Below are 17,964 nucleotides of genomic sequence, written 5' to 3' on the forward strand. Positions count from 1 at the left end.
ACAAGTCCAGTACCGAATCACTGGGGTTTTGGTTTTTTTGGACCTGAACCGAAACGTTTTTACAAGTCCAGAACCGGTCCGGCGTACCGGTACGCATCCCTATTTCTATCTAATTCTAGCTCACGAGTCTGTCTATATTATGCTGTTCTGCAGTGAGCAAGTCCAGCCATCTTTTGAAATTTGTTCCAAAATGTGGCAGCCGCAACATCATGTGGCTGAAACACTGGGATATACTTTGTGTTGGTTCGATGCTCATGTCCGCTTAGAATTTTGTCACACCTCGCCAACATTGCATCAGGGGAAAATGTTGAGCAAAACCACAATTTATTTGAAATGCATCCCACGTTGGGCATGTAGCGATTGGTGGCAAAATTTAAGTGATCCTGACTTTGCTCTTGGAATTCAGCCCTTTGCTGAGAACTTTTAACACTCTAACATTGGTCTTTTTATAGCCTGCCCCAACTAATGGATGTCGTTCGCTCCAATTACGAGGCCATGATCGACCGGCACCATGGAGGACCCAACTTCATGATGCACTCTGGGATCTCTCAAGCGTCTGAGTATGATGATCCTCCAGGCCTGCGTGAGAAAGCAGAATACCTGCTGAGAGAGTGGGTTAATTTGTACCACTCCGCTGCTGCTGGCAGGGACAGCACCAAAGCCTTCTCTGCCTTCGTGGGCCAGGTTGGAACAAGTCAATTCACAAAAAAGCACTATATTCTTTGGCAGTGTTCATAACATTTTAAAATACAGCCATGATGTACTTATTAGACATATATTCTTGTGTCATCTTAGTTTTGTCATCAAGTGATTGATAGATATTGGATTCTGATATCCAGCTTCACCACTAGCTGCCATTGTGTGTGTGGGGGGTGTTTTTTAAATAAATTACAAGCCAATGTGGTCTAAAAGGGATGTTATGTTTCATGCACTCTTTCACACGTCTGCAGATGCACCAGCAAGGCATTCTGAAGACCGATGATCTCATCACTCGTTTCTTCCGGCTGTGCACAGAGATGTGTGTAGAAATAAGCTACCGTGCTCAGGCTGAGCAGCAGCACAACCCAGCCGCCAGTGCGGCCATCATCCGCGCCAAATGCTACCACAACCTGGACGCGTTTGTCCGCCTCATCGCCCTGCTCGTCAAGCACTCCGGAGAGGCCACAAACACGGTCACCAAGATCAACCTGTTAAACAAGGTGTGGGATGAAAGATCAAAGAACATGACCTGCCTCCAGCAAGTGGATTTGAAAAAGATCAACGGGTCATTCCATGTCAATTCACACAAATGCCCAAAACCTCCCCAGTGACACCTATTCAATTTGCCTTAATATTTATTTTTCTTAGTGCCTTATGATGTCAAATGAAAGAATCCAAAATTTTAGCTTCCTAGCTCGAACGTTTTTTGAGTTATGGCCCTTCAAAGTTTGGGTGCCACGCCCACTTTCGGGGTCCGGGAATTGCGCACTTAATTTGCAAGCATTTTTGGAGGCCCATATTTTTTGTTCTAAGGGGGATATAGACCTGTAAATTGCAATCAATTAATTATCAAATAATATGCTAATTTTCCCCACATGAGTGGCTAGGGGCCCCTTCCCCTTTTCTTGAAAAAAAAAAAACCCTGATGAGTCTAGGTTTAACTTCTAGATCGGATGTCAGAACAAATGTAGTAAAGCAACTAGGATGTTTTCCTTGGGATCATCCCCTTGTTTGCATCTTTCCTGTTCCTGTTTGAAAGATGCATTTAACTATTAAGTGTATAGTGGTCAGAGTTTGGTTGGATACAGGGAAAGGTGTCAAATGTAAAAAAAAAAAAAAAACAGCATCGTGAAACAGCCGGGAAAGGGTTTATCCCTTGTAATTGTCAATATAACTAATGGGGTATTGGGTATAAATAATCTTCCCATAGATTAAAATCACTATATGGGTGTGCTTTTACTACCTTAAACATGAATAGGCAGTCAAAACAACAGTTGATCTACTTTCCGGACTTAGGATTTTTCAGAAAATATGCAGAAATAGTACCATATACAAATGCTTAGTTTATATTGAAGGAGTTGGATAAAGTTTTTATTGGCTTAAAAGTTTGATAAAAGGTGTCTGTTGATAGGGTTAAAGGCTCATTCCAGTCATCATGTGCCCACATGGCCTGAAGTAGGACATACCAAACGGTAATTTTGTCCCGAAGCCATATTTGGGGCCCTCCTGTACCCCCACCAAACCTCTGAGTGCCCTGAAAACACTCCAAGTACACAGTAGAGTTCCCAAATATGATGATAAATCAGTTTAAACCCTATCAACACAAAAACTTTCCAAGATATGGACCCCTGAAATGTCAAAAAAAAAAAAATTGTCATTAAAAAAAAAAAAACCCACACTTTTAAGGGGTTAATATCTCTAAAGTTAGTAAACTTGTGCTATTTTTAGGTGCAGAATCTGATAGACAGCGCCAGAATACATAGATATAGCAATTTACAGGTCTATATTCCCCTTAGAACAAAAGATATGGGTCTCCAAAAATGCTTACAAATTAAGTGTACAATTCCCAGACCCCAAAAGTGGGCGTGGCACCTAAACTTTGAAGGGCCAAAATTCAAAAACCGTTCCAGCTAGAAAGCTAAAATTTTGGATTCTTTCTTTTGACATCATAAGGCACTAATAAAATAAATATCAGGCAAATTGAAGAGGTGTCACTGGGGAGGGTGTGTGTGAATTGACATGGAATGACCCTGAGTTGAGATTGATGAAACTGCAAAGACGGATCTGATTTGATTTTGCTTGAGGCTTTGGACTGATCGCCTTTCTGGTGTGTGCGCGCATGTAGGTATTGGGCATTGTAGTGGGCGTACTGATCCAAGACCATGATGTCAGACAGGCGGATTTCCAGCAGCTGCCATACCACCGCATTTTCATCATGCTGCTCCTGGAGCTTAATGCCCCTGAGCATGTACTGGAGACCATCAATTTCCAGACCCTCACTGCCTTCTGGTAACGCAAGCTTTTGTTAGTTCTTAATGACATTGTGCTATTCGACTAGTGCTATGTACTTATTGATTGATTTTGTGTGGGAGGGCTGGACAGGAAAATATTTATTTGGCTTAAGGTCATGCTGTACGGATTGAGGTCTGTACGCCAGGACCTCGTACCAAATATTTTTCCCATCTGGCCTGACCTAACGCAGTCAGTAAGCATTTTATCATATGACCTTTTTTAATGCCCGTACACAATGGGAAAGCAGTGAGCAATGGTGTGCGAAAAACAAACTAATCAGTGCCGAGTTTCCCAAAAGCATCGTAGCACAAAGATAATCGTTGAATGGTAGAGCGAGCAGCACGAAGAGGACACCAGGTTTTCATTCCAGTTGTAGTCCTCAGCCAAAACTGTAAGTGTCCAGAGCTGCCATCTACAGTGGTGCTTGTTTGTGAACCCTTTAGAATCTTCCATATTTCTGCATAAATATGACCCAAAACATCAGATTTTCACACAAGTCCTAAAAGTAGATAAAGAGAACCCAGTTAAACAAATGAGACAAAAATATTATACTTGGTCATTTATTCATTGAGGAAAATGATCCAATATTACATATCTGTGAGTGGCAAAAGTATGTGAACCTCTAGGATTAGCAGTTAATTTGAAGGTGAAATTAGAGTCAGGTGTTTTCAGTCAATGGGATAACAATCAGGTGTGAGTGGGCACCCTGTTTTATTTAAAGAACAGGGATCTATCAAAGTCTGATTTTCACAGCACATGTTTGTGGAAGTGTATCATGGCACGAACAAAGGAGATTTCTGAGGACCTCAGAAAAAGTGTTGTTGATGCTCATCAGGCTGGAAAAGGTTACAAAACCATCTCTAGAGAGTTTGGACTCCACCAATCCACAGTCAGACAGATTGTGTACAAATGGAGGAAATTCAAGACCATTGTTACCCTCCCCAGGAGTGGTCGGCCAACAAAGATCACTCCAAGAGCAAGGCGTGTAATAGTCAGCGAGGTCACAAAGGACCCCAGGGTAACTTCTAAGCAACTGAAGGCCTTTCTCACATTAGCCAATGTTCATGAGTCCACCATCAGGAGAACACTGAACAACAATGTTGTGCATGGCAGGGTTGCAAGGAGAAAGCCACTGCTCTCCAAAAACATTGCTGCTCATCTGTAGTTTGCTAAAGATCACGTGGGCAAGCCAGAAGGCTATTGGAATAGTGTTTTGTGGATGGATGAGACCAAAATAGAACTTTTTAGTTTAAATGAGAAGCGTTCTGTTTGGAGAAAGGAAAACACTGCATTCCATCATAAGAACCTTATCACATCTGTGAAACATGGTGGTGGTAGTATCATGGTTTGGGCCTGTTTTGCTGCATCTGGGCCAGGACGGCTTGCCATCATTGATGGAACAATGAATTCTGAATTATACCAGTGAATTTTAAAGGAAAATGTCAGGACATCTGTCCATGAACTGAATCTCAAGAGAAGGTGGGTCATGCAGCAAGACGACCCTAAGCACACAAGTTGTTCTACCAAAGAATGGTTAAAGAAAAATAAAGTTAATGTTTTTGAATGGCCAAGTCAAAGTCCTGACCTTAATCCAATGGAAATGTTGTGGAAGGACCTGAAGCGAGCAGTTCATGTGACGAAACTCACCAACATCCCGGAGTTGAAGCTGTTCTGTATGGAGGAACGGGCTAAAATTCCTCCAAGCCGTTGTGCAGGACTGATCAACAGTTACCGCAAACGTTTAGTTGCAGTTATTGCTGCACAAGGGGGTCACACCAGATACTGAAAGCAAAGGTTCACATACTTTTGCCACTCACAGATATGTAATATTGGATCATTTTCCTCAATAAATAAATGACCAAGTATAATATTTTTGTCTCATTTGTTTAACTGGGTTCTCTTTATCTACTTTTAGGATTTGTGTGAAAATCTGATTGTCTTGGGTCATATTTATGCAGAAATATAGAAAATTCTAAAACCACTATACATGTTCACCCATGTACTTGATGTACTTCTAGACGATCTGCACGCAAAGACTCATCACAGCCAAAGCATCCCTGTCCAGCACGTTCTTGGGGGTGGGGTTTAAATTTCATGCAGTTTGAACTGTTTTGGGATTTTGATATGCATTAGTATATAGATGTCAAACACTCAGACCAGCTGTTAGTTTCGTTGTGGTGGTCATGAGCTGCTTCTCACATCGAAAACTCTGACCTAGAGGATCCGGGTAGAGATGGGTACACAAAACAAAACTGTAAAATGGACACACTTGTACTCCTTGTTAATAATTCCTAGCTGTCTGCTATATTTACAAGCATCACTGTGAATGGAGTGTGGTGGTTATTTTTGTAGTTCAAGTTAAATTAACTTTTTATTTTTGTTAAAGCAACACCTTCCACATCTTGAGGCCAACTAAAGCACCTGGCTTTGTCTATGCCTGGCTGGAGCTCATCTCACATCGAATCTTTATAGCCAGAATGCTGGCACACACCCCTCAGCAGAAGGTAGGCATTTGTTGAAAATGCAAAACTTGCCATTCGTGCCATATTTCGATGATCCTAATTTGTTTGCATTATGTCCGGCTGCAGGGATGGCCCATGTATGCTCAGCTGCTGATCGACTTGTTTAAGTTCCTGGCCCCCTTCCTGAGGAACGTCGAGCTTAACAAACCTATGCAAATCCTCTATAAGGTATGAAAGCCCTTTAATTGCTCCATCATCCTAATCTTTGAAGGTGGAATTGTTAGTCTTGTATTTGGAGACGATCTACGTGTCGTAAATCTTTTAGGGCACCTTGCGGGTTCTTCTGGTCCTGCTGCACGACTTCCCAGAGTTCCTGTGCGATTATCACTATGGTTTCTGTGACGTGATTCCACCCAATTGTATCCAGCTGAGAAACCTGATCCTGAGTGCCTTTCCCCGCAATATGAGGCTTCCAGACCCCTTCACACCCAACCTCAAGGTAGTACGCCCGTGTCGTTCACAATGAAGAGGCATCTTTATGACTTTGTGCCTGTTGAAGTCTGAATTAAAGCAAAAAGGGGATAGTTTTGGTACTTAAATGTGCTCAGGCTGACTGAACTTCCTAGGAACTCTGCATTTTAACATCGGAGTACTCTGATATTAATGCATGTCTTTAAAAAGGGAAAATAGATGTGCTGGCAAATGCACGGTCTCGGCAGGGGACGGGTGTCCAGGAAAATGGAGAATGTTGAGTTTTAGTGTGAAATGAAGACGTATGACTAGTAGTCATTAAATTTCGTATGCCTACATGTAAAATCCAACACTACAAATCATTTTAATGGTAATTACAATCGCAGCTGCGTGCAATTTGATCCTTTCTTGTCGGATATTTGCGTTAACGTTTTTGCACGTCTTCCCCTTTAACCAGGTGGACATGCTAAGTGAGATTAACATCGCTCCACGCATCCTCACCAACTTCACCGGTGTGATGCCCTCCCAATTCAAGAAGGATCTGGACTCGTACCTGAAGACTCGCTCTCCTGTCACTTTCCTCTCCGAGCTGCGCAGCAACCTGCAGGTACAGAGTCCCAGTCTGATTCAATCACAATGGTGATGAGGTCACTTCATGGAATTTTATACACCGTTCTGAACATTTTGTAAGTGTGCTGTTAGAAAAACTATATCGTTAGCAAGATTAACTCACTCCAGCTCCGCTATATCTTATGACCATTGTGGCATTTAAAGTTAGTTCTTCAGCTGTTTTGATGGTGTCGGCAGCACTGTGTGTTAACGCGATTGTGTTTGCATCAGGTGTCCAATGAGCCGGGAAACCGTTACAACATCCAGCTGATCAACGCTCTGGTGCTGTACGTAGGCACGCAGGCCATCGCCCACATCCACAACAAGGGCAGCACGCCCTCAATGAGCACCATCACCCACTCGGCACACATGGACATCTTCCAGAACCTCGCAGTGGACCTGGACACTGAAGGTGAGACGCATGCGTATGGCAATAACGGCTCATAGATGTTAGTACCAAGCCAAGCTAACACTGATTGTGTGGCGTTTTAATAGAAAGCAAGTTAACGGCTTTGTCTGTAAGCCATGTCTGATGAGATTGCGTGGAATAACATTTTTTTTTTCTTCTTCTATCCACATTCGCTGGATTTTGAGAAACTGAGCATTTTTATTTTTTGCAAATTTGATCAATAAAAACTTGTCAAATAATTTCTGCTTAGAATGTAAAACCGGCGAAATGATGGTAGCAATTTGTGAAAAATGCTCTAATGCTTGAAAAAAAAGGATGTGTTCAAATACAAAAAAAGCAACAAAAGTGTGTTTTTGGGGGGTCTTGTTATTCTTTAGGGTTTTTTGGTGGTCGGTAAACCAACTTAAGCCTCGGTCACAACTGGCCGTACGTGCTCCTACGGCCGGTCTACGTGCAAGAAACGCACGGAGGGCGCGCGTGTGACGTGCTGATTTTCGAGCCGTAGACCGGCCGCAGAGGTTCTTTGTCATGTCAAACAAACTCTACGGGAGCTTACGTTTTTTTCAGGTTGCAAGACAAACTTGCGGCCAACGTGCGTCTTTCTCCACGAACAAAAAAAATGCAGCGATTTGGGAAACGCCAAAAATCGCACGGCCAAAAAATCGTACGTCCGGTTGTGACCTAGGCTTTAAAGGTGCATTACCGCCACTGACTGGGCTGGAGTGTGGAACAGGAGCTATTTGAAGTGGACCAAATTCTTTTTGCCGTTTTGTTTAAGTATTGAAGAGACATTTTTGGGTTTTGTTTTCGAGTGGAGTTTTTATTCCCTCTTCGTTTGGTTCTGCAAAATGCGCCGCCATTTTGTTTTTCCTCTACTCACGGTATATGGGTTGATGGCTTTGTAGTAGAGTAGCCAATCAGTGTGTGTGATTGCTCATATCCAGTGAATGTGGATAGAATAACAGCCATTACCGTGCAGCCCTGGACTAGAGGTCTGCGCGGGTTGGATTTTTCAGTCCCGCCCGCGCCTGCATTGTGCAGTCCCGCCTGCGCCCGCAAAGAATTATGATTTTCAGTCCTGCTCCTGCCCGCGCCCACAAAAAAATTGATTTTCAGTCCCGCTCCCGCCCGCGCCTGCCATATTTTGTCCCGCTCCCGCCCGCAAATCCCGCATGATGCAGACGTTCGCATTATTTCTCAGGAAAGTTCGTCTTGACACAGCGTGATGGTGCCCCGCCCCCTACTTTGAGTGGATTTGAGCATAAATATCTACAGCTCACGTTCACGTTTATTATTTACCTTGTTTTTGAATTCAGCATGTAGTGTCTCTAATAATAATAATTAGTGCTGTCAAGCGATTAAAATATTTAATCGCAAATCGCACATTTTTATCACATGAGAAACCATTGTAATTCTCTGATCAGCATAAAAAAGTGAATGGGTTTGCTTTGTACCAATGGTGTGTTTTTTTGCAAAGCAGAGCTAGTCAGAGAAGTGAATTGATTTACTGCTTGAGTTAGTCTACAACTCTGATCAGAGAGACAGGTTACATAGTGACAGTAGGCTTGACTCAATGCTATCCCAGAAATCCTTCCTGTAATATGCAAATTTGGCCGCCTCTGATTGGACAGCCAAATTTGCATATTACAGGAAGGATTTCTGGGATAGCATTGATTCAAGCCTACTGTCACTGTGTAACCTGTCTCTCTGATTAGAGTTGTAGACTTACTCAACCAGTAAATCACTTCACTCATGGTTCTCTTGCTAGCTGGGTGTGAACTGCGAGTCATTAGAGTGATCAAAGGATTTCCCGTTAGGGTGATCAATGGCAAATTTAAGATGCCATTCCTCATTCTCTCTGCAAATTTAGGCATTTTAAAATGTTTTTATTAATGCCAAATAAAATATCCAGCACAAATTGTATATGATAGACATAATTTATAAATTTTATTTCGAACACGTTTTTAGTTAGCGGGATTGCAGCTTATCACTGCTCCCGCCCGCGCGCGCATATGTGCACTCCCGCTCCCGCCCGCGCGCGCATATGTGCACTTCCGGTCCCGCCCGCGCCCACAATGAGCTTTCAAAATTTGTCCCGCGCCGCACTGCTTTGCGGCGGGTCCTGCGAGTCCCGCGGGACTCCCGCGGGAGTGCAGGGCTCTACCCTGGACTCCAAGATCACACTATTATAGCTATTTAGCCAAATTGGAGTTACTTTTCAATAATTTCACCATGTTAACGTGTCAATAAAACGTATCTAAGTTTAGCAGATTTGAATTAATTGAAACCAGAAATTATCAAACAATTGTGCAATCCTAATGAATGATTTTGGGGGGGCGGAGAGAGTGCCTCCTGAAATTTTGTATCCTGGTAGCTAGTTTAGTCCATTGTCCCGCTCATTTTCTTTTCTCCTCTGCTTCTGTCCCTCACTCAGGCCGCTATCTGTTCCTCAACGCGATAGCCAATCAGCTGCGTTACCCGAACAGCCACACACACTACTTCAGCTGCACCATGCTCTACCTGTTTGCCGAAGCCAACGCAGAGGCCATTCAGGAGCAGATCACTCGGTAGGAAAACTACTTCTGTCCACTGATTACGCAGGGAATCGGGATTTCATGAGAACCCGTTCTGCACGTTTTAAAGGTCTTTGTAAGCATCTTGTGGCATGTTTTGTTGCACAGGGTTCTATTGGAGAGATTGATTGTGAACAGGCCACACCCCTGGGGACTCCTCATCACCTTCATCGAGCTGATCAAGAATCCTGCCTTTAAATTCTGGAGCCATGACTTTGTGCACTGTGCACCGGAGATCGAGAAGTGAGTCGTTTGCTTCCTCTTTGAAGATTTGCCGTGTGTGTGTGTTGCATTTTTAACATTTGACTGTGGATGTCTTGGTGCAGGCTGTTCCAGTCTGTGGCTCAGTGCTGTATGGGACAGAAGCAGGCCCAGCAGGTGATGGAGGGCACGGGTGCCAGTTAGACTGCAGGAACCATCCTTCCTAAGCCCAGCGAGAGAAACACCTCTCCCGTCTTCCCTTTAGCCCTCCACTGACTTCCTGCTCATCTCCACTCCACTCCTCTCCTCTCCTCTCATCTCATCTCAGCCAGCACTGGACTACCTTTAACAGGGACTGCCGCTCGCCCACGCTAAACTATTTAGGGATGATGTGATTTAGCAAAGGAGGGACTGTTAAACAGTCTATAAATGAACTTCATTGTAAATATTTAGATAAGGGACGAGCAGATTTTGCGTAAAATTTTTTTTTTTCTTCTTCCCCCTCTTGCTAGCCAAAGCTGAGCTCAATAAGCATGAACCACATGCTTGTTTTTTTTTTTCCTTCCCTCCCCCCCCCCTCCCGACAATTTGTGCGCCTTTTTTTTTTTTTTTCCTTGCCTTCAATTTTTTTTGAAAGCCGTACACACAGGCTGTCTTTTTTTTTTTTTCTTTTTTTTTAATTTTTCCGTTTTTTTTTTTTTTTTTTCCTCCCCTTTTCCAGATTTTTGTTTTAAAGGGAGATCCATTGGTGTGGAGAGCTGATGGGCTCGGGACACATGCTGTCCTAGAGTGCAGTGGCGCTTTTTCGATTCACTGGTTTTTGCACCGATTTAAGACCGTGGGTAGGAGGTTCTCCCTGGCACTTGTAAAATTGTGGAAATATTCAGAAATTTGATGGTAATTTGAATCTTTACAGTTTGTACAAAGATCCAAATTGCAGAACACAAAGGAGGACCAATACAGCCCATTTTGTAAGGATTTTGAATGTTTTGTAAATGTATTGGTCCGTGTGTTTGTTGTATTTTGTAGTTATTTCTAGTTGCCTTTAGTTCTTGCTACTTATTTCCTGTACGTATGCATTCTGTAGTTGGCTGCATTAAACAATTGATCTGCAAACTGGTGTTTATTGATCTGGTTCTGGTTTCTGGCTCTTCTCTTATCTTCTGCATTTGTAGATGGAGATTAGGTTGAAAAGAACAGGATTACTGAAATTCTCAAGATATTAAGCTTTTTTAAAAATTTTTGAATTTTTTAAATAAAGTGGCTACCAATTCTTCAGGGATGTCTTTTAATTTAAGATGCTAATCTGCAATTCCTTTGAGAGGAGTTTTCCCACAAGCATTGAGGAAAAGGTTATAAAACCAGAACGTTTCTTTAAACACAAGGATTATATGGCTGTAATTCAATAGTCTTTCATTTCACTGAACAGCGTAAACACTACTCGGTTTATTCCTCCACCGTGGAGAGAGTTTGTCCGTCTGCCTGAGGTTCTTCACGCAATATCGAACAACTTTCCTGTTTGCTAACAAAGACATTCATGTTCAAGAACTCAAGACTCCTTTTTGCTTTGCTGCTATTTTAGCTATACTTCCATCTGAGATTCTCATTAGCGTAACGTTTCAAGAACATGTTGGTAGGATTTGCACTCATCCACTTGAAAAGGAACACTTGTACCCCTGATTATGTAGCTATCCAGTCAGGTAATTGTCACTCAGATACAGGGCAAGAGCTTCAGTTACTAATGTTCATCAAATATCAGAATGTATGGTGGGGGACATGATTTGTGACTTTAACATGATCCGGTGTGTTCTCACACAACAGTCTCAAGAGTTTACACAGAATGGTGTGGGGGGGAAAACAAAAAACACTGAGTGAGTGACAGTTCTGTGGGTGGAAACAAATACCTTAAGAAAGGTCAGAGGAAAATGGCCGGGGTGGGTTTCTCAAAAGCCTCTTCACGCAACGAGCATCTGCATTAGGAGAGTGAATGTTTATTGTGCTGCTTGTGCTACCGTTTAATCATCTTTGTGCTGTGATGCTTTTGGGAAACTCGGGCCAGATTGGTTTGAGCTGCCAGGAAGGATATAGTAACTCATATAATCGCTCTTTACAACCACACTGAGCAGAAAAGCATGTAGCAGCAGAAGACCACACTGGGTTCCACTCCTGCAGCCAAGAATGGGAATCAAGAACAAGTTCCGGGGCGGCACGGTGGTGTAGTGGTTAGCGCTGTCGCCTCACAGCAAGAAGGTCTGGGTTCGAGCCCCGTGACCGGCGAGGGCCTTTCTGTGCGGAATTTGCATGTTCTCCGCGGGGCCGCGTGGGTTTCCGCCGGGCGCTCCGGTTTCCCCTGCAGTCCAAAGACATGCAGGTTAGGTTAGCTGGTGACCTTTAGAATTTCCTATTCTGCATAAACATGACCTAAAACATCACATTTTCACACAAGTCCTAAAAGTAGAAAAAGAGAACCCAGTTAAACAAATGAGACAAAAATATTATACTTGGTCATTTATTTACTGAGGAAAATGATCCAGTATTACATATCTGTGAGTGGCAAAAGTATGTGAACCTCTAGGATTAGCAGTTAATTTGAAGGTGAAATTAGTCAGGTGTTTTCAATCAATGGGATGACAATCAGGTGTGAGTGGGCACCCTGTTTTATTTAAAGAACAGGGATCTATCAAAGTCTGATCTTAACATGTTTGTGGAAGTGCATTATGGCACAAACAAAGGAGATTTCTGAGGACCTCAGAAAAAGCGTTGTTGATGCTCACCAGGCTGGAAAAGGTTACAAAACCATCTCTAATGAGTTTGGACTCCACCAATCCACAGTCAGACAGATTGTGTACAAATGGAGGAAATTCAAGACCATTGTTACCCTCCCCAGGAGTGGTCAACCAACAAAGATTGTTCCAAGACCAAGGCGGGTAATAGTCGGCGAGGTCACAAAGGACCCCAGGGTAACTTCTAAGCAACTGAAGGCCTCTCTCACATTAGCCAATGTTCATGATTCCACCATCAAGAGAACAGTGAACAACAATGGTGTGCATGGCAGGGTTGCAAAGAGAAAGCCACTGCTCTCCAAAAAGAACATTGCTGCTCATCTGCAGTTTGCTGATGATCATGTGGGCAAGCCAGAAGGCTACTGGAAAAATATTTTGTGGACGAATGAGACCAAAATAGAACTTTTTGGTTTAAATGAGAAGCATTATGTTTGGAGAAAGGGAAAAGCACTGCATTCCAGCATAAGAACCTTATCCCATCTGTGAAACGTGGTGGTGGTAGTATCATGGTTTGGGCCTGTTTTGCTGCATCTGGGCCAGGATGGCTTGCCATCATTGATGGAACAATGAATTCTGAATTATACCAGCGAATTCTAAAGGAAAATGTCAGGACATCTGTCCATGAACTAAACCTCAAGAGAAGGTGGGTCATGTAGCAAGACAATGACCCTAAGCACACAAGTCGTTCTACCAAAGAATGGTTAAAGAAGAATAAAGTTAATGTCTTGGAATGGCCAAGTCAAAGTCCTGACCTTAATCCAATGGAAATGTTGTGGAAGGACCTGAAGCGAGCAGTTCATGTGAGGAAACCCACCAACATCCCAGAGTTGAAGCTGTTCTGTACGGAGGAATGGGCTAAAATTCCTCCAAGCCGGTGTGCAGGACTGATCAACAGTTACCGCAAATGTTTAGTTGCAGTTATTGCTGCAGAAGGGGGTCACACCAGATACTGAAAGAAAAGGTTCACATACTTTTGCCACTCACAGATATGTAATATTGGATCATTTTCCTCAATAAATAAATGACCAAGTATAATATTTTTGTCTCATTTGTTTAACTGGGTTCTCTTTATCTACTTTTAGGACTTGTGTGAAAATCTGATTGTTTTAGGACATATTTATGCAGAAATATAGAAAATTCTAAAGGGTTCACAAACTTTCAAACACCACTGTATGTATTGCATTGGTTATTATTGCACTACTGAAGTAGATACTAATGACATAATAAATAATATGGAACAGTCAACAGGGAGTGGGTTTAGCGCAGGTTAAGGGCAATAACCGCTCAGTCAGCTGCATCAAAGTCCTGCTGTATTTGGTTAATAATTTCTGCATTCATCATGAGCTCCAACTTTTAACATTTCCTCTGATCCTTGAGGTCATTGTGTGTGTGTGTATTGTGTTTTGTTATTTCTTGTTATGTAGGATGTTTCATTTTTGCACTTAATTTACAGGCGATCTCAGTAATCCACTAGATTCAATGGACTTAAATTTTAAATGAACTGATGCAGGAATTATCCAGGAGCTGTAGTCTGATCTTATTGCACATTTTCAAATGTATCCTACTTGAACTACAGATGTTTGATTTTTGTTAAGTCACTAATATGTGAAACACATCCAGTTTCCCTTGTCGCTCAGGTTCCGCTTCATTTCATCACGCCACAGTAAAAAGTTGTTCCAAAGCTCATCCACGCTGCAGTCTGAGTTTCCATCTTCCCTCGAAACCCTAAACCACACATCATGACAATGATGTCCAAGATTTGCCATTAACCACGTCATTAACTTTAAACAGAATTGAGCCTGTGGTTTATTATGAAACATTTTACCTTCAGCAATATTACAGCCCTCTAACACAAACCTTCTGTTTGCTTACCTTTTGGTATCTTTGCATTTGATTACTGAGAGAGAGAGAAAAAAAAGTGCTTTGCAATGTCAGGAACACATGCCCCTCTGGTCACTCTTCTTTGCCTCGTCATTGGGAAAATGTTGCACAAGAACACTGAGAAACTTACACTACCGTTCAAAAGTTTGGGGTCACTTTGAAATGTCCTTATTTTTGAAAGAAAAGCACTGTTCTTTTCAATGAAGATCACTTTAAACTAATCAGAAATCCACTCTATACATTGCTAATGTGGTAAATGACTATTCTAGCTGCAAATGTCTGGTTTTTGGTGCAATATCTCCATAGGTGTATAGAGGCCCATTTCCAGCAACTCTCACTCCAGTGTTCTAATGGTACAATGTGTTTGCTCATTGCCTCAGAAGGCTAATGGATGATTAGAAAACCCTTGTACAATCATGTTAGCACAGCTGAAAACAGTTGAGCTCTTTAGAGAAGCTATAAAACTGACCTTCCTTTGAGCAGATTGAGTTTCTGGAGCATCACGTTTGTGGGGTCGATTAAATGCTCAAAATGGCCAGAAAAATGTCTTGACTATATTTTCTATTCATTTTACAACTTATGGTGGGAAATAAAAGTGTGACTTTTCATGGAAAACACAAAATTGTCTGGGTGACCCCAAACTTTTGAACGGTAGTGTAAACTAAGCACAATGGGTTAAGTATGGATATATGCATTCATGTACAATTTTTCAAAAATGGTAATTTGCACAAAACCAAGTGTACACTGTCCAGTAAACATTGCTGTGTTTTTCCTTTTGAAGAGCCTACCCCCCTACACTCTCATTCACCACCAGAGACCCATAATTTTGGATAGGGCTCTAAATGATGTTTTTCTGAGCATATACAGTACCAGCATTGCGTCAGGGATTTCAAAGGAGATTCTCGTGCAGACTGCACTGTCCACCAAATACAGTTTGAGATAAATGAACAAAGTGTGATAATGCCCCCCAGATCTGTCCCTCTGAGTTACATGTTGGTCCTGGGATCGAGATGCTGACCTCTTCTGTTCCTCGGACCTGCCTGATCCATCTTGGTGCCCTGTGTCTGGTTGGAGTCTCATCGCATCGCTCCTGTGGAGGGCGGCGGCCCCATGTGGACAGTTGGGAGTCGCGCCTGGAGGACTCTCTGGACTCTTGCAGTGGTGCTTTTGTGGCTGGGGACTGCAGTTGTCGTGAACGGTTTTGCGCTCGGGTTTCCGTCGGTGGGGGGTTTATAGCATCAACGAAGCTGACTTTATGTTAGGACTGTTAATGTTATAGTCATGCTGTCTGTTGTTGCCCAAATGAGGATGGGTTCCCTTTTGAGTCTGGTTCCTCTCGAGGTTTCTTCCTCATGTCGTCTGAGGGAGTTTTTCCTTGCCACCGTCGCCACAGGCTTGCTCACTGGGGATAGATTAGGGATAAAATTAGCTCTTATTTTAAGTCGTTCAAATTCTGTAAAACTGCTTTGTGACAATGTTTATTGTTAAAAGCGCAATACAAATAAACTTGACTTGCCTTAATGCAGTGAGATATTTGATCATTTCGCTTGCTAAAATGCTGAATTCCATCAAGACTAATATTAACAGACACAGGTTGTCTCCCCCCGGTATTTCATAACAGTATTTTGTTTCAAGTTTAACGGAACTAGGCTTCCCATATTATCTATAAACCTGAGCTTTAAGGCTATGCTTGTATTTGTAAGTCTGGATTTGTGCCAGGAAAGCTTTGTGAGTTGGTGATAGGTGGCATCAAAGACCTCCCTATCTGTTCAGTTCAGCTGCCCTCATCTTTCAGGTAGAGGTAGAACAACTTACTTCAATTTTAGATTGACATGAAGTACAAAGATAGATTTAAGCAAATATGTTTGTTTTAAAAATGTTTCTCCTCATATGTGAGGAGTGAAAATAGTTCAGGAGTTATGTTCTCAGGTCAGTCAGTTGTGTTACTTTTCCTGCTTTATACACCCATGTAGTCTACAGTTATTAATTTGAAACAAAAATATGAGTAGATCTTTCTTACTTTCCACACAAAATGCATCATTGTTCTGTTGAGTACAAGTAGAAAGAAGTTTAAAGCTAAAAAGCCTTTATTTGTCACATTTACAGTACATTACAATCCAGGAATATTCTTCTCTTTGCACATCCTAGCTTTCTTCATGGCCCAAAGGGTAACCTTTAATCAGTAGAACAGCACCTTAAACACTGAGCCACCAATTTTTTTTCCCCCTGGGTATGTAACAAATAAAAGTTTTCTCACTTTCTAAGTATTAAGTTAATTTAAGGTAAGAGTGTGTCAAAGTAATTTATTAACTTCAACCATTTCATATTACAGTAGACAGAATAGGCTACAATCCCATACTAAAACACTCTGTAAATAATTGACAGGAGTCACATTTTGATTTATTGAAAGAACTTAATGTAGCAGCAGTCTGCAGAGCAGCAGTACGATGGTTATCATGTTGGGCTCGTTAATATGTGTAGGGTTTTGTGTCTACCTCTTCATCCTTTTAGTCAGGATCCAGAAGCCCAAGAACTCCCCCCCCGGTCCGCAGCCCCTACCTATATTTGGAAATCTTCTTCAGCTTCACATCAGAAATCCTCTGAAAGACTTTGACCTGGTATGCTATATCATTTCAATGCTGGTCTGAGTGATAACTGAAACAAATTGATGCCTTTATCACTGAAATTGTCTTAACATCTGTCTTAACTGTGATGATATATCTGTGCTTTATTTTTTTTAAGATTTGAATGGAAAACTTTTCTATTTGGGTCTTTGGTGTATTAGACATCTGGAATAATACTATAAGGATACTGAGCAAAACTCCTAATGGAAGAAAATGTACTGGGAAATTGGACAAGGCAAAGAAAAACAAAAGTATTATTAAACATTAATACTTGAATGTAGGCAAGACCTCATTCACAGAGAAATGCCATTTTCAGGGGTCAAACTGCTATAACTGCTGTCAGTGTTGTCCATTTTGCTTTTTAAGTTTACTAACCTCATTTCCAGAAAAGTTGTCATATTTTCCAAAATGCAATAAAAACAAAAATCTGTGATTTGTTAATTTACGCGAATCTTTATTTCAATGACAAAAGTACAAAGAAAAGATTTTCAATAGTTTTACTGACCAACTTAATTGTATTTTGTAAAGATCTATAACATTCAAATTTGATGGCTACAACAAACTCAAAAAAAAAAGTTGGAACAGAGGCAAAATAAGACTGAAAAGTTTATAGGATATTCAAGTAACACCATTTTGGAAGATTCCACAATAAGCAGGTTAATTGGCATCATGATTGGGTATCAAAGGAGCATACACCAAAGGCTCAGTCAAGTCAAGTTTATTTTTTATAGCACTTTTAACAATAGACATTGTTGCAAAGCAGCTTTCCAGAATTTGATTGACTTTAAACAGGAGCTAATTTTATCCCTAATCTATCCCCAATGAGCAAGCCTGTGGCGACGGTGGCAAGGAAAAACTCCCTCAGACAACATGAGGAAGAAACCTTGAGAGGAACCAGACTCAAAAGGGAACCCATCCTCATTTGGGTGATAACAGACAACATGACTATAACATTAATAG

At 41.7% G+C, this 17,964-nt stretch overlaps 2 protein-coding genes across 5 annotated transcripts in view; both read left to right on the plus strand.

Annotated features, from left to right (window-relative positions):
* cnot1 (CCR4-NOT transcription complex, subunit 1) overlaps positions 1-10,832 on the plus strand; it is an 88,661-nt gene extending 77,829 nt beyond the window's left edge. For all 4 annotated transcript variants that reach the window (XM_060928363.1, XM_060928362.1, XM_060928364.1 and 1 more), the window contains 11 exons: positions 453-684; positions 951-1,199; positions 2,825-2,988; positions 5,378-5,495; positions 5,580-5,681; positions 5,779-5,952; positions 6,382-6,531; positions 6,765-6,945; positions 9,377-9,509; positions 9,624-9,758; positions 9,842-10,832. In XM_060928363.1, coding sequence (XP_060784346.1) covers positions 453-684; positions 951-1,199; positions 2,825-2,988; positions 5,378-5,495; positions 5,580-5,681; positions 5,779-5,952; positions 6,382-6,531; positions 6,765-6,945; positions 9,377-9,509; positions 9,624-9,758; positions 9,842-9,920 — 1,717 coding nt within the window. In that variant the 3' untranslated portion in view covers positions 9,921-10,832. The remainder of the gene's footprint in view (positions 1-452; positions 685-950; positions 1,200-2,824; positions 2,989-5,377; positions 5,496-5,579; positions 5,682-5,778; positions 5,953-6,381; positions 6,532-6,764; positions 6,946-9,376; positions 9,510-9,623; positions 9,759-9,841) is intronic.
* A 5,409-nt stretch (positions 10,833-16,241) lies between these two features.
* The window catches only part of LOC132889943 (cytochrome P450 2D3-like), a 31,188-nt gene continuing 29,465 nt past the window's right edge, over positions 16,242-17,964 (plus strand). The window contains exons 1-2 of the mRNA XM_060926751.1: positions 16,242-16,272; positions 16,862-16,998. Of these exons, the coding sequence (XP_060782734.1) occupies positions 16,242-16,272; positions 16,862-16,998 (168 nt within the window). The remainder of the gene's footprint in view (positions 16,273-16,861; positions 16,999-17,964) is intronic.

The sequence above is a fragment of the Neoarius graeffei genome, chromosome 8 (genome assembly GCF_027579695.1).
Source record: "Neoarius graeffei isolate fNeoGra1 chromosome 8, fNeoGra1.pri, whole genome shotgun sequence".
Lineage (NCBI taxonomy): Eukaryota > Metazoa > Chordata > Actinopteri > Siluriformes > Ariidae > Neoarius > Neoarius graeffei.